Source organism: Macaca nemestrina, chromosome 1, assembly GCF_043159975.1.
Source record: "Macaca nemestrina isolate mMacNem1 chromosome 1, mMacNem.hap1, whole genome shotgun sequence".
In the NCBI taxonomy this organism is placed as follows: domain Eukaryota; kingdom Metazoa; phylum Chordata; class Mammalia; order Primates; family Cercopithecidae; genus Macaca; species Macaca nemestrina.
In genome coordinates, this window is record NC_092125.1 from 62,273,891 (window position 1) to 62,289,511 (window position 15,621).

Genomic DNA, 15,621 nt, shown 5'->3' on the forward strand with positions numbered 1-15,621 from the left:
TGCTGGAACTGCAGACATGAGCCACCCACCGCACCCAGCCAGAATGATCATTTTTGCATTGTCATCCATCACACCCACAGAGGGAACTTTAAAACCATAGAGATGCTCAGGCTCCACCCCCACCTATTGAATGGGAACCCTGGGGCATGGTAGGGGCCTGGGCCTCTATACTTCTCAAAGGATCCCTGAGTGATTCCAATGTTTAAAAAAAAAAAAGAAAAAAGGAAAAAAAAGGTCTGTGGCCAGGCACTCAGGAATAAACTGCTGCATCAGACAGGAGCAAAACTGGAGGTCAGGGAAGCACTAACATTTATTGGTTGAGGACCACGTTCCAGATCCTGGACTAAGAGCTTTGTATATGTTAGTGCTTCTTTTTTTTTTTTTTTTTTTTTCCTGGAGACAGCTGGCTCTGTTGCCCAGGCTGGAATATAGTGGTGCGATCTTGGCTCACTGCAAACTTCGTCTCCTGGGTTCAAGCACTTCTCCTGCCTCAGTCTCCCGAGTAGTTGGGATTACAGGCATGTGCCACCACACCCAGCTAATTTTTGCATTTTTATAGAGATGGAGTTTTACCGTGTTGTTCAGGCTGGTCTTGAACTCCTGACCTCAAGTGATCCACCTGCCTTGGCCTCCTAAAGTGCTGGGATTATAGGCGTGAGCCACCAAACCTGACCTCTATTAGCTCATTTATCCCTCACAGTAACCCTCTGAAGTGACTGTTATTATGCCCACTTAACAGACTCTAAAAACCCTAAAGTGCAGAGAAATTGGTAACTTGCCTAACAGCTCAGAGGCAGCACGGGTGGAAATGGGAATTGACCCCAGAGCTGTCTTGCTTCAAAGCCGGAGTGTGTCCCACTGGATCCCTCTGATGGGATGGTTGTCCGCCCTGACCCTGTGTGGTGCTGAGCACTCGAGGACATTCAAGAGGCCCAGGGCTCTGGGGCTGAGACGTCCCACTGTCAGCATTTTCAGGGGGCCTGGAATTCGTGGCTAATAGGGGAGAACTTCTAGGCTAGTAGTTGCCAGGTAGCAACATGAAGAACCCCCTTCAAGGCAAGCATCTTGTGTCATCATCTCTGTGGCTCAGCCCCTAATGGTCCTGGGACATAGCAATTGCTCAATAAGTTTTTGATAGATGGGTGGATAGATGGATGGATGTACAGATGAACAAATAAAAAGTCTCAATGGGGGCTGTTTCACTGTGGAGCAGGGACCCAAGAGAGCCTAGCAGAGAAGGAGCTCCAGCTTCTGGTCATGATCCACCAGCTGTCCACCCTGCGGGACCAGCTCCTGACAGCCCACTCGGAGCAGAAGAACATGGCTGCCATGCTGTTTGAGAAGCAGCAGCAGCAGATGGAGCTTGCCCGGCAGCAGCAGGAGCAGGTAGGTCCTGTTCGGTGGGTGTGGCTTTCTTTCCAGGAAAAGGAGTGTGTCAGGACCTAGAGAAGGGTGCCTTAGGGGCAGGCCTCACCAGTGCAAGCTGGGGCCTGGGGGCAGGCGGGGCAGGGTCTATGGCCAGGGGCTGTAGGATTCCCACCTGGACTGATTCATGAGCCCTTGTGCGGGGTCAGGGTAGGAGGGTATGAAAGGGACTCTGCAGGAAGAGCAGCTTGCAACTTCCTACCCAGCCTCCTGGTCCTGGAGGGAGGGATGAGCTTCCTACAAAAGGAGAACCAATTCTGAGGGCTGACTGCTCTGCTCCCTACTGGCACCCCACTCCGCGGTTTGCCCCACTGTAGAAAGCAGGGCGTGGTTAGGGCTGGGCAGGCTCTGGGCCCCAGGGCTAATGTCCGTGACCCCCTCTGCCCACTCTTTCCCTCTCCCAGATTGCAAAGCAGCAGCAGCAGCTGATTCAGCAGCAGCATAAGATCAACCTCCTTCAGCAGCAGATCCAGGTAACCGGAAGGGAGACCCAGAGAGGCATGGGAGGTGGTTGAGGGAGTTGACACCAGCCTGGAGGGTGCTGGGGACAGGGGATGTGCACCGAGTTAAAGCACCAGAGCAGAATCACTCAGGCTTGACCCGAGGAGGGTTATTTCTGTTCTAGCCTCCAACCTGTCTTCCTTCCCTGATTTGAGGGAGGAGCCCGGCCTGTCTTCCTCCCCAGCTGAGATCTGAGGGCAGGTAGACAGGGGCCCACAGAGGTGGCCTAGGGTCAGTGGGATCCTTTAGAAAACTGTCCCTGCTTTATCCCCTGTGCCTCTTGTCCATGGGTCCATTCTCTGTGTCATAGGCTGACCATAGTTGGGTAGCTCTTTGGGTCCCTGGGGACTCACACAGCGTTTCTTTGCCTTCAGCAGGTTAACATGCCTTATGTCATGATCCCAGCCTTCCCCCCAAGCCACCAACCTCTGCCTGTCACCCCCGACTCCCAGCTGGCCTTACCCATTCAGCCCATTCCCTGCAAACCAGGTGAGTGAGAGAAGGGAGGTTCCAGCATGGCAGCCAACCTGTCCTGAGGTCAGGGAAAGCGCCCTGGAGCGACTCTCATCCATTAATTTGCTATGTGAACTTCCTGGGCCTCAGTTTTGGATCTGTCTGGTGGAAGAATAATCCTCTTTTTCTGAATCTTGCTGAATTTCACTGAACTTCACTGGGAGAATGAAAAGAAATAGCACACTGAAAAACCATAAAGCCCTTTCCAGATGTAAAATGATGTAGCAATCCAGGTCTAGTCTCCCCAATTCGAGTATATTTACTGTGCCAGAATATTAATATCTGGAATATTGCCGGGTACGGTGGCTCACGCCTGTAATCCCAGCACTTTGGGAGGCCAAAATGGGTGGATCACTTGAGGTCAGGAGTTTGGGGCCAGCCTGGCCAACATGGTGAAACCCCATCTTTACTAAAAATACAAAAATTAGCTGGGTATGGTGGTGCATGCTTGTAGTCCCAGCTACTCAGAAGTCTGAGGCAGGAGAAACGCTTGAACCTGGGAAGTGGAGGTTGCAGTGAACTGAGATTGCACCACTGCACTCCAATCTGGGTGACAGAGCGAGACTCCATTTTAAAAAAAAAAATCTGGAATATTAACTGGGGTTTATAAATCTCCCAAATTCTTTTTTGTTTGTTTGTTTGTGTTTTGAGAGACAGAGTCTCACTTGTTCTGTCACCTGGGCTCTGGAGTGCAATGGTGTAATCTCAGCCCACTGCTGCAACCTCCGCCTCCCATGTTCAAGCAATTCTCCTGCCTCAGCCTCCCGAGTGGCTGGAATTACAGGTGCACACCACTATGCCTGGCTAATTTTTGTATTTTTAGTAGAGACAAAGTCTCGCCATGTTGCCCAGGCTGGTCTCCTGACCTCAAGTGATCCTCCCGCCTCAGCCTCCCAAAGTGCTGGGATTATGGGCATGAGCCAACATCTCCCAAATTCTAACAGCCACGATTCCTATCTTCACACTCTTGCCCCTGCCTACACCATGTCACTCTGGCCATGTCACACTCTTGCCCCTGCCTACACCATGTCACCCCATCACTGAAATTCAGCAGACTGGCCATGTGTCAGACAAGGGTGTGGGACCTGATGGTGCAGGGCAGTTGGGGACGGAGCATGGAGTCTGGGATTTATTTTCTAGGCCGTGGGTGCATGTGAACGTTAGAGTAGTGAGTGTGTCATTCTGGCTTTGAGGAGTAGGGAGTGGAGGCCAGAAGCAGGACCTGCTGAGGTGATTCTAGTAATAGGGGATGATACCTGAACTAGGGCAGTGACAGAGAGTTATGGGGACAGGGCAGAGACGCTGCCCATAATTACCCCAGGAGTGTGGACAGCTTTAAAGGCAACCTGTGCTAGTTCATCGTCCCTGTTCCACAGGTGAGAAAGAGACAGAAGAGGAAATTCCCTGAGGCCTGTAGGCTGTGGGCTTGGGTAGACTGCTCAGTCCCACCCGCTCTCCGCTCCTGCGTGGTTTTGGCCGGGCACTGTAGGGTGGTGTGAAGGGGAAACACGAAGGACTGAGAAAGCCAGGCCCCATCTTCATCCATTCAGGGGCTGTAAAAAGACACCATGGACTGGGTGGCTCATAAACAACAGACGTTTATTCCTCACATACAGTTCTGGGGGCTGGGAATTTCAAGATCATGAAGCCAGCATATTCGGTGTCTGGTGAGGGCCGACTTTCTGGTTCACAGATGGCGTCTCTCACTGTGTCCTCAGGTGGTGAAAGGGGTAAACAGGCTCCCTCAGGCCTCCAATCTCATTCCTGAGGGCTCCACCCTCATGACCCAGTCACCCCCCAAAGGTCCCACATCCTAATTCTATCACATTGGGAATTAGATTTCAACATAGAGGGGCACAAACATTCAGACCATAGCATCCTGCCCCAGACTCTCCCCAGGTCATTTTCTAGTCATATGCAAAATGCAATTCATTCCATCCCAATAGGCACCCAAATCTTAACTTGTTCCAGCATCAGTTCAAAAGTTTCAAGTCCAGAGCCTCATCTAATCTCACCTAGGCTGGGCGCAGTGATTCATGTCTATAATCCCAGCACTTTGGGAGGCTGAGGCAGGAGGACTGCTTGATGCCAGGAGTTCAAGACCAGCGTGGGCAACAAAGTGAGACCCTGTCACTACAGAAAAAAAAAAAAGCCCAGCATGGTGGCCTGTGCCTGTGGTCCCAGCTACTTGGGAGGCTGAGGCAGGAGGATTGCATGAGCCCAGGGGGACAAGGCTGTAGTGAGCTACGATTGCACCACTGTATACCCTCTTGGGAGACAGAGCGAGACATACAGAGACAGAGTGAGGCCCTGTCGCATAACCGACAAAAATAATAATAAATCTCAAATCAGTTATAGGTAAGACTCAAGGTATAATTCATTCTGAAGCAAATTCCCCTTCAGAACTGAGGAATGAATTTCTGAGGTCTGTAAGCTGTCCAGTTTATGGCACTTTGTTTCAACAGCCTGAGTGGACTAAGACAGGCCCAATGTGGAAGTTTCCAGTTAGCTGGGGGAATGTGGAGTGGAGAAGGTTGAAGGTGGAGGACGGGGTAATTCCAAACCATTGCAACTCCCCATGAATGTGGAGGAGAGCCGTGGAAGCAAGGGGACAGTGATCCGGTCAGGGATAGGGCCCTCAACTGCTTTCTGGGCAAGTGAGGCAGTAAATAAGGTGTGGGAGCCTGGGACTGGCACGGCTGCCTCCCTCTTTGTTTGCTCCAGAAACTAAGCAAGCAAGGTCCCTTGCAAAAGCTGACTGCAAACAGTGGCCCTCCCTAGCTCACAAACCTTACACGGTGCTCTGTACCCACAGCATGGGCTCCACACTCCTGACCTCGGCCTTCAAGGGCCTGGGAGCCAACCCGGCCCTCATGGCCGGCCTCATTCCTCACAGCTCACCCTCACACACGCCACCACCCCATCTCCACCTGCCCGAATCCTGCCCATGCTGCAGGCACTAGCGCACACCTCGGCTCCCACAGGGAGCCTGCTCTAGTTACCCCGCTGGAGCAGAGTTCACTGGTGTTCTGCCTGTGTGGCTCTCATCACCACCTGCCATGCACTTCGTGATTTCTACATGTGGCCTATCTCTCCACCTCTCCACCTGGATGCTGGGCCTGGGAGTGAGATAGGGTAGGTAGGAGTGCCATGTCAAGGAGAAGGAAAGGCTGTGGAGTCTAGAGGTCCTGGGTTCAAATCCTGATGCTGCCATTTCGTAGCTCTGTGGGCAACACATTTTTCTTCTTCTTTTTATTTTTTTAGTTTTGAAAATTTAAAATTTTTTTTTTTGAAACAGAGTCTTACTCTGTCTTTCAGGCTGGAGTGCAGTTGTGTGATCTCAGCTCACTGCAACCTCCGCCTCCTGGGTTCAAGTGATTCTCCTGCCTCAGCCTCCTGAATATCTGGGATCACAGGCGCTTGCCACCATGCCCAGCTAATTTTTGTATTTTTAGTAGGGATGGGGTTTTACCTTGTTGGTCATGCTGGTCAGGCTGGTCTTGAACTCCTGACCTTGTGATCCACTCACCTTGGCCTCCCAAAGTGCTAGGATTACAGGCATGAGCCACTGCACCTGGCTTAAATTCTTCATAATAGATATGGGGGTCTTGCTATGTTGGCCAGATTGGTCTTAAATTCTTGGCCTCAAACAGTCTTCCCACCTCAGCTTCCCAAAGTGCTAGGCGTGAGCCACCACACCTGGCCCCATTTGACTTCTAAGGTTTTCATTTCTTTTCTGTAAAATGGGATGATGATGTATTCAGCCCGTTACATATCACATACAATGTATTATTGTGAGATGATACACATGAGACGTTCTACACAACAGGCAGCCGCTTTTGTGCCCTGTGCCCAGTAGGTACAAAATAAAAGTAGCTGTTGGATGAATAGATGGTGTACCCTCTCTCATTGTGCCATTGGATGGGACTCTAGAATCTGGGAAACTCTATTTAGAGTGAGTTGGGAAGGGCGGGAACCCGCTGAAGATACCAGTCAGCGTGCAGAGGGGCAGTGTGGGGTGAGGGGATAGGAGCCACCCAGCAGTGCTTTGGGGCTGGGGAGGGCAGTGGTTGGAACCAAGCTGGCCCAGCTCCGAGCTATTGCCCACCTTGTGGTGCTGGGACCTCGTCAAGCAGGGTGTCTGCTGTTCTGTGCTCATCCAGGACTTTTCTCCTTGCCGCCTTTTCCATAGTGGAGTATCCGCTGCAGCTGCTGCACAGCCCCCCTGCCCCAGTGGTGAAGAGGCCTGGGGCCATGGCCGCCCACCACCCCCTGCAGGTACCGCCCTTTACCCACCGGCCTGGGGCTCCCTCTCGAGCTTATGACGGCCGGCTGCCGTGTTAGGGGACTGCGGGGTGTGGACTGGTGAGCCCTGGCATCCTGTGTTCTTGTTCACCTGCTCCTTCTGCGCCCGCTTTTCTGTCCATCTCCTTGTGTGTTCTGGGTATGCTCACCTCCCTTCCTCTCTGTCCTGCTGTGGGAGTCTCCTTTGGTGTCTGTCATCCTCTGACCTGCCGGGTCTCCCTCAGGAGCCCTCCCAGCCCCTGAACCTCACAGCCAAGCCCAAGGCTCCTGAGCTGCCCAACACCTCCAGCTCCCCAAGCCTGAAGATGAGCAACTGTGCGCCCCGCCCCCCCAGCCATGGAGGCCCCACGCGGGACCTGCAGTCCAGCCCCCCGAGCCTGCCTCTGGGTAAGCCTCCTGCTGCCTGCACTTGTCCCTCAGCCCTCTTTAGGGGAGGGCCAGCGGCATGATGTGACCTTGAGCAGGTCCCTTCTCCTCCCTGGGTTCCAGATTTTATCAAACAAGGCGTTAGACTTGCTCTTAGCAGAAGATCCCTTTCCTCCTCTCCCTCATCATAATCTCTCTGGGTGTTCCAAGCATCAGGGATTCAGGCCAGAGTCGCACAGTTCCAGGGGGTACGATTCTCATTTCTAGTCTATTGACATGCACAACAAATAGCCAGTGTAAGTGGCATCCCCTTGAGGACGTGCAATGCAGCCGCCCCGCGGAAGGACAGGAGGGAACAGTAACTCAGGTGCCTCATGGGAGTGGCATGGCGGGAGGCTGATGGAATTTGGACTCACACTGGGCTGATGCCCTCAGCTTCTCTCGCTTCTCTTCCGTCCCTTCTGCCCTCTCCCACAGGCTTCCTTGGTGAAGGGGATGCTGTCACCAAAGCCATCCAGGATGCTCGGCAGCTGCTGCACAGCCACAGTGGGGCCTTGGAAGGCTCCCCCAACACCCCCTTCCGTAAGGTAAGGTCCCCCACTCCCCTGAACCTGGAGGCAGCAACAAATGGTGGCCAGGGGTGGAAGACACAGTCTGAGGCCACCAAGAGAGGAGCAGGGAGAGGAGTGGGGTGATGCAGCAGAGGCTGATGTCAGGTTGCCCCTGTCAATCTAGGACCTCATCAGCCTGGACTCATCCCCAGCCAAGGAGCGGCTGGAAGACGGCTGCGTGCACCCACTGGAGGAAGCCATGCTGAGCTGTGACATGGATGGTGAGGGCTCAGGTGCGGGGCTGATGGGCAGGAGGGCCCAACTCTGTATCCTGCCAGGACAGGCTGTGTCTGCCTCTGATCTCTTCCCTCCCTTGGTCTGTTGGGTCCTTTCGAGGTGTGTGTGCCTCCGCTGTCCCATTATGTGTCTGTTGGCTCTGTCTCTGAGTCTGCTTTCCTAAGTTTTGTGGCTGCTGAGTTTCTGCTCTCTCTTGAGGCCGTACCGCTGTGATTTTCTTGGGCCTCTGCTGATGACTTGCTGTTTCTTCTGCCCCATCTGCTCCTGCCTTGCTCCTCCTTGGCTGACTGCTGTGGGAGCCTCCTCAGTGCCTCCTGCTGGTCAAGTAGGGGACGTCTCTCTGCTGGCCCTGGGGCACTCTTGGGATCCCAGACAGGCTGCCTGGCTGACTTCACTCCTGTCTCCCAGGCTCCCGCCACTTCCCCGAGTCCCGAAACAGCAGCCACATCAAGAGGCCCATGAACGCCTTCATGGTGTGGGCCAAGGACGAGCGGAGGAAGATCCTGCAAGCCTTCCCAGACATGCACAACTCCAGCATCAGCAAGATCCTTGGTAAGGGCCAGTGGCTGGGGCCATGGTTCAGTATGACCTGGTTGCGGGAGCCAGCTGGGTCTATTTAGGGCGTGCCTGGTGATGTTCCATACTGTGTTGGACTCCAGTAGAATCTGATGATAAGGGTGCAGGAGTTGCTGGGGATGTGAGGGCAGCTGGGTCCTGGGGTCTTACCACTGACGTGTTTGGTAGCATCTGTCCTCAAGAACTCAAGGAATGTGTGTGTGTGTTTACATTCTTTAGTACTCGTGATCTAAATGTTTGTCCAGACCCTTGCTCTGGCAGAAAACAGGAGAGACTAGTGTTCTGGGCTGTCACTAGAAAGATTTTTTTTAGTTACATGTCCTTACTTGTGGCCACAGAGGGACGTCGGGCAGGGCAGATGGGGCTCGAGGGGGCAGTTGTTTTCAAGACTGAGGCTCCTGTGGTGTCAGCGCAGGGCAGGACTCTTGTCGACTGAGACATCAGGTATTTTGCCCTGAGCAGGGAGCCTGTCTGGGTTGTTGAAGGCCGGAGGTGGCTGCTCTTTTGTTTATGAAAATCAGGCAGGCCAGAGAGGCTCAAGGAAGTTGCTGCATTGTTAGGAACATGGGTGGATACTGAGTCGTAAGCTGGCAATTGGATACCCCTATACAGGCTAACTTCATTCATTCATTTGCCCAACGTCCAAGGAGCACCCATATCGGGCCAGGCCCTTGCTGAGTGCTTGCACATATATTATCTTGTGGACCTACTTGGGGACCAAGATCTTCTCAGGTCCTGCATGGGGCTTGGGGTGGTCAGCACAGCCCAGCACTGACTGCCTGCCCCTGGGGGGTTGGGTCAGGATCTCGCTGGAAGTCCATGACCAACCAGGAGAAGCAGCCCTACTATGAGGAACAGGCACGGCTGAGCCGGCAGCACCTGGAGAAGTATCCTGACTACAAGTACAAGCCACGGCCTAAGCGCACCTGCATCGTGGAGGGCAAGCGGCTGCGTGTGGGGGAGTACAAGGCCCTGATGAGGACCCGGCGTCAGGATGCCCGCCAGAGCTACGTGATCCCGTGAGCAGGCCCCTGCCACAGGCAGCCAGGAGACTGTGTGTGCATGCGTAGCTCTCATAAGTGGCTGGGTGTCAGTGTGTGGCCTGCCTTTGTGTGTGACCCCAGGGGTGCTGTGTGGATGCCTATGTGTGTGTGTTATCTGTGTGTAGTTGAGCCTGCACGTGCGACTCGACTGTGTATGGCTATGTATGTGACTGTGGTGACTACTCAGTGGCTGAGGATATAGGAATGTGACTGGAGGACTGGCCACATGGACCTGGAGAAAGTGCCTGTAGATCCCACTGCCAGTGAACTCAATAGAAATTCAAAGGTGCTAGAAATAAAAGTATTCATCACACAGAAAGGTTCCTGACTTGACTAAAGCAAGCACCCTAGTCTATTCCTTTAAACAGGACATCTCCCAGGGCATTTAAAATATACAATTTCTACCTGGTGTGGTGACACACACCTGTAATGCCAGCACTTTGGGAGGCTGAGGCAGGAGGATCCCTTGAGCTCAGGAGTTTGGGACCAGCCTGGGCAACGTAGTGAAATCTCATCTTTAAATAAAATTAGCCTGGTGTGGTGGTGCACACCTGTAGTCCCAGCTACTCGGGAGGCTGAGGCAGGAGGATCACTTGAGCCTGAGAGGCTGACACTGCAGTCAGCTGTGATTGCACACTGTTCTCCAGCATGGGTGACACAGCATGACTCTGTCTCTAAATATAAGTAAAGAAAACAAAATACACAGTTTCTAAAAACTGGATTCGAACATGATCCTCCAAGAATATTGTCTGTTGAACACATCTATGGCCCTGGGTCTGCAGGTCATCTGCAGGGTTGTAGGTTCAGTGAATCTGGCCATCAGAAAGCAGGCTGGGGGCAGGGTATATAAGTCACAGTCAAGAGTGTGTGGAGTGGGAGTGCACACTTTGAGGAGGCTTGGAGGGGAGATGGGTTTGGGGTTGAATCAAGTGTGCATCCGTCACCATGCCCCTTCTCTGCCCCACAGCCCGCAGGCTGGCCAGGTGCAGATGAGCTCCTCGGATGTCCTGTACCCTCGGGCGGCAGGCATGCCGCTGGCACAGCCACTGGTGGAGCACTATGTCCCTCGTAGCCTGGACCCCAACATGCCTGTGATCGTCAACACCTGCAGCCTCCGAGAGGAGGGCGAGGGCGCAGATGACAGGCACTCGGTGGCTGATGGCGAGATGTACCGGTACAGCGAGGACGAGGACTCGGAGGGCGAAGAGAAGAGCGATGGGGAGTTGGTGGTGCTCACAGACTGATCCTGGCTGGGTGGGCCCGGCCCCTTCTCCTCTGGGGAAGACCTCGTCCCAACCCGATGGGCACAGCCAGCCAACCTAAGACTATGTTGGTACTTGGACTTGTTCATGCCCCAGAGATGGGCAAAGCTGTGCACTTGTAGATACATTCATGAGGGGAGAGGTGCCCTCCCTTCCTGAGGAGCTGTTGGCCTGGGTGGGCAGGAACTGCAATATGGCCATGGGCTGAGCTGGCTGAGCACCTCAGCCTTTAGGGCTCATGGCCAGGGGACACTGTGTGACTCTCCTCTCTTGCAGGTCTATTCACCTGGGGTATGGCGGCTACTGACCTGTCTCCCTGGGGTCACATGCTTTGTTTCCATTCTTGTCCTGGCTGGACCAGCCACTGTGGGACCAACACCCCCCCCACACTCCCCCAGACTGCTCGTCTATCACCAGGATCGCTTTGCACTTTGTGCGAAAGGGTCTGGCTGTCCCTTGCTGTTTTCATCTCTGCCAAGCCCGTTGCGCCTCTGGCTGCTGTGTGTGTGCGTGTGCACGTGTGTGTGTTTCATCTGTTCATTCATTGCACAAGATATTTATTGAGTGCCCACTACGTGCCAGGCACTGTTGCTGAGTTCCTGTGGGTGTGTCTCTCGATGCCACTCCTTCTTCTCCGGGAGCCTCTTTCTGTGCTTCTCTTTGTCCCCAAATTGCTACCTCTTTGTCAGTCTGGGTGTCTCAGGTTCTGTGTTTCCTTGTGTGCATTTCTGTCTCTCTCTGGCCTTGTCTCTCTGCAAGGCCCTTTATTTCTCTCTTTCTTGGTGTCTGTCCGTGCTCCCTTTGCCCTCTAGATTCTCTGGGTCTGTGTAGGCCCCTGGTCTGCCCTGGGCTCATCAGCCTCCCTGACCTCCTCCTGCCCTCCCCTTCACTCCCTCCCTGGCTCTGCCAGTCAGTTCCCACGGAGCCATTTTTAGCTCTGATCAGCATGGGAATGTGCCTCGGCCTCCAAGGGGCTTTGTCCTGGTGCCCCCGCCCCTGGTCCCAACCTGATCCCATGAGGGAGTCGGGACAGGAGGATTGATGGTGCTCCCCTTCCTGCCAGCGTCAGAGGCCCTGGAGAGGGGCTCTCCATGGCAGCTGGTCTTTATTCCTCCCTCATGAGCACAGGGCGGGGGGCTCCCCATTCTTGGAAGAGGTGGAGAAGACTCCTGGGCTTCAGCCTCTCCCACCCAGCCCTGCTCCTCACCTGCCGGCTGTCCCCTCCCCCACTCTATACTGGGGACTGGATCTCAGCCTCTGATTGGTTTCACAAAGTTTGTTCCCTAAGGAAATCAAATCCCATTGTCACCTAACTCTAAAGATCTAAACAGCCCACGGATCAGTATGGGAACCCCAAATCCCACAGGGCCAGATGTGGAGTCTGTGTCTGCCCCCGTCTTCTCTTCATCTTCAAAGCCCCCACTTCTCTCCAGGCTGTTTCTTTTTTTATGACTGTAAACATAGATAGTGCTTTATTTTGTTAATAATAAGATAATGATGAGTAACTTAACCAGCACATTTCTCCTGTTTACACTCGGGGGATTTTTTTGTTTTCTGATGACATAATAAAGACAGATCATTTCAGAATCTGGCCCTTGTGCAGGGGAGGAGGGAGGCTGGCTTAAGTCCAGAATTCCTAAATACGCCACCAGCCTGGGCACCACTGTCCCCTGGTGGCAGCCTGCAAAAGCTTCAGGCCTGGGGCTTCGTAGGAATCGGCTTCATGCAAGGGAATCCCAGGCCAGGTCTGTGAGTGACCTGAGTGACCACAGAGCCCACACTGAATGCCCCTACCTTGAGGAGGTGAGGCCACCCGGATCCTAAGAAGGCAATAGTAAGAGCACTGTAATAGGAGTCAGGAAGCTCAGGGTCTCCCTAGAACTGGCCACATGGCTGGGGTTGGGGAGTGGGAGCCAGGTCTCTCCTTTGGGGCCTCATTGTCCTCATCTAACAACAAGATTAAACCTTATACCTGGTTCTTATTCAGAGAAGGAGCCCTTTGAGACTCTAATGAAAGCTGTGGATCCTTTTCTCAGAAAAGGGCTCACAAAGGTTTACCCTGAAGCCCAGCTGAGGCCCCCACAATGCTAATTAATGAAGCAGGGTCTCTAATGATAATGCTTCAGGCTCTCCATGACACATGCTTTGAATGAACACTTCAGACCTAGTTATCACATTGGGAGAAGTAATAGGCCTGCAAGGGCCGGATGACGGACTGAAATGCCTCAAAAATGCATATTAACCAGGCTTTAGAGAGACAAATCTTGTGGTGAAAAATTAATCCCATCAGTATAGAGTGGGGACAGCAAAACCGAATGGCAGTTCTTGTGGAAGAGTTGGACTTGGGCTGAATTAATAGAGGTTTGTGTTCACAACAAGGGAGGTGATGGTCCAGTGAACCCCACACAGACCTAGTCCCAGGGGCAGCATGCCCTACCTCACCTCGTCACTAGGGAAGTCTGGCCTCACAATGGAGGGGCCCCAAAGCAGGCACCCCACATGGAGGAGCACAGGAGGGATCCTGGTGGACATTGTCCTTAGAGGAGTCTTCAGAAGGGTCAGGCATGTTTCCTCTAGAAAACAAGACAGAGTTGGACAGAAAGGACAGGATTGCTTTCTCCAAAGCTGCCAGGTGGGCAAAGTAGTATTCCACAAAGCTCATGAGGCAGAACTTCAGCTCTTGGATGAGGTTCAAGGCTGTCTTGACATAAAGAACACCTTTTCCACAAATAAGAGTGAACTTCCCAACTCGGGAAGTCCTCAAGCTCTTGAGTCCTGGTGGAGGGATTTCTAGATTGGAGAGGGTAGTGGTGAGAGAGGGCAGGTGTGGTCGATTCTAGGACTACAAAGTTGGGAGGGTGTGGAATAGAGACTGCCCAAGAATTAAGCGCCCAGCCATTTGGTCTGCGGAGCGTCCTGGATGCTGGCTGGCTGTTTTTTCCCCAGCCCAGGTTCTCAGAGCCTCCTCTCCTTTTCCCTCCTCACGCCATATCTGGAAAAGATGCAGGCAGATGTGGGAGGAGGAGCTGGCGGTGGCGCCTGCCCCCTGGTGGTCACGATGGAGAGCTGCTCATTGCACCTCCCACTGTCTATCCCCTCCCCGCTCCGCCCTCGGCCCTCGGCCTCCTCCACTTTTCCAAACCAGGTCCTGCCAGTCTCAAGACTCTCCTAACCTGGCTCATTCCCACCTGTCGGTCCTGAGTTCCTCTTCCCTTCTCCAAGTGCTCTTGTCTTGCCTGCCTTATTCCATCTGCTGAGACACAGTAGCGGGCCATGGAGCCCCACCCCCTGTCCCATGAGAGGCAGGATGGGGCCAGGTGGTTGCAGAGGCCAGGAGCAGAGTGGCGTGGTCATTACCGGGAAAGCTGGGCCACAAGTTCGTCCCTTCCGTGCGTCTCCGGCAGAGACCGTGGGGCAGAGCCCGTTGGGAAGATGGATATGCCCGGGTGTCCTTTAACTAGAGCTCTTTGCTAAGAGTCTTGGAAGGGGCCCGAGGGGGTGGAGCCCAGATCACACTTGGGAGGCTCCCAGGCCCGGTGTTCAGCCAGGAGGGCAGGAGTGCTGGTTAGCCTGGGGTGGCAGTGAAAGGAGCGAAGGAGGAACTCGCAGTCTTTGGGGGACAGGATTGTGTTCCCTGCCACCACACCAGCTCACTCCGCCGGAGGGCTGGGGGAATGAGAATACCTTCTTAGAGGCAGCAGTGGGATGATGGCTGCTGTTAATTCCTTCCCATGCAGATGGTGGCCAGGGCCTTAGGGGCACAGGATAATACTTGGGGGGGGCTCTGTCCCAGCCATTCCCTACTCACCAGTAGGACACTTGTCTCCAGCGCAACAGCATCAAGGCCCAGGAGGCTGGAAACAAAGCTGGCTTCACAGTGTTAATTCTGCCCTCAATTCCAGAGGTGGCTCGGAGAGGAACAAGGAGCGGGGACACTGCTGTTTAGTCCAGACAGGTCGTGGCTGTGACCACCTGACCCCACGGGTGACCCCCAGGGAGCCCCTACTTGACCAGCCTTGGCACCATCCCTATGTCTGGGCACCTCTTTCGCCCATGTCCCCCCCACTGGTAACCCCCAAGGCTGCTGCCCATAGAAGGCCTGGCTATGCTGGATCACCATGACCTTGAAGGTGCCAGCTCCAGTGGTTGCCATGGCACCAGGGTGCTTTTTGCAGGCAAAAGCCAAACAACCAGAGTCCACCTGGCAGGCTGCTGCTGCTGTTGCCTCTGCTGCCCCTAAGGGCACTGGGCACTTACTGGCAGGGGGGCAGTCCTGGAGCAGCTGCTGCCTGGTGCACAGCCTGGGAAGTACAGCCGGAGTGACTGGGCTGCTAAGAGGGGTGCCTCCTTCTCATCTTTGAGTTTCTGCTCTTCCTTCCCTCTGGCCTTCTGAGAAAGTGACGGATTGGTTCCAGAAATCACTCCTGCCTGTTCTCAGGCAGAGCAGCCCCTTCCCCACCCCACCGACAGCTGGGAGCCAGAGATGACCCAGAAAGATGTCCTGAGCACTTCTTTTTAGGATGTCACTGGTTCATGTCCCGAGTCAGCCAAAGTCCTTGTAATCCACAGCCTAGTTCCCTCTAAGCAGCGCTTTACCAGGTTTGACTGGTAGGTTCTACCAAGAGAGTCAAAGGCAGAGAAGCTGAGTGAGAGAAATAGGGGCCCTGCCCAGAGCCTTCGGAGCTAGGTGCACAGGAGGATGTGTGCAGGTGGCTACCTTGACTTCAGCATGAAGCCCAGGTGGACATCAGGAGGGGTTACAGCACCCCTCAGCCCCCACGC

The 15,621-nt window shown here is 54.0% G+C and overlaps 1 protein-coding gene across 5 annotated transcripts in view; it reads left to right on the plus strand.

Annotated features, from left to right (window-relative positions):
• The window catches only part of LOC105484786 (SRY-box transcription factor 13), a 58,004-nt gene extending 42,423 nt beyond the window's left edge, over positions 1 to 15,581 (plus strand). For 2 of the 5 annotated variants that reach the window (XM_011746726.2, XM_011746733.2), the window contains exons 5-14: positions 1,214 to 1,386; positions 1,830 to 1,898; positions 2,301 to 2,415; positions 6,632 to 6,717; positions 6,969 to 7,131; positions 7,588 to 7,697; positions 7,846 to 7,954; positions 8,367 to 8,510; positions 9,337 to 9,553; positions 10,545 to 15,581. In XM_011746726.2, coding sequence (XP_011745028.1) covers positions 1,214 to 1,386; positions 1,830 to 1,898; positions 2,301 to 2,415; positions 6,632 to 6,717; positions 6,969 to 7,131; positions 7,588 to 7,697; positions 7,846 to 7,954; positions 8,367 to 8,510; positions 9,337 to 9,553; positions 10,545 to 10,821 — 1,463 coding nt within the window. In that variant the 3' untranslated portion in view covers positions 10,822 to 15,581. The remainder of the gene's footprint in view (positions 1 to 1,213; positions 1,387 to 1,829; positions 1,899 to 2,300; positions 2,416 to 6,631; positions 6,718 to 6,968; positions 7,132 to 7,587; positions 7,698 to 7,845; positions 7,955 to 8,366; positions 8,511 to 9,336; positions 9,554 to 10,544) is intronic. The other 3 variants (XM_011746731.2, XM_011746730.2, XM_011746732.2) reach the window with 3 other exon arrangements.
• The last annotated feature ends 40 nt before the right edge of the window (positions 15,582 to 15,621 follow it).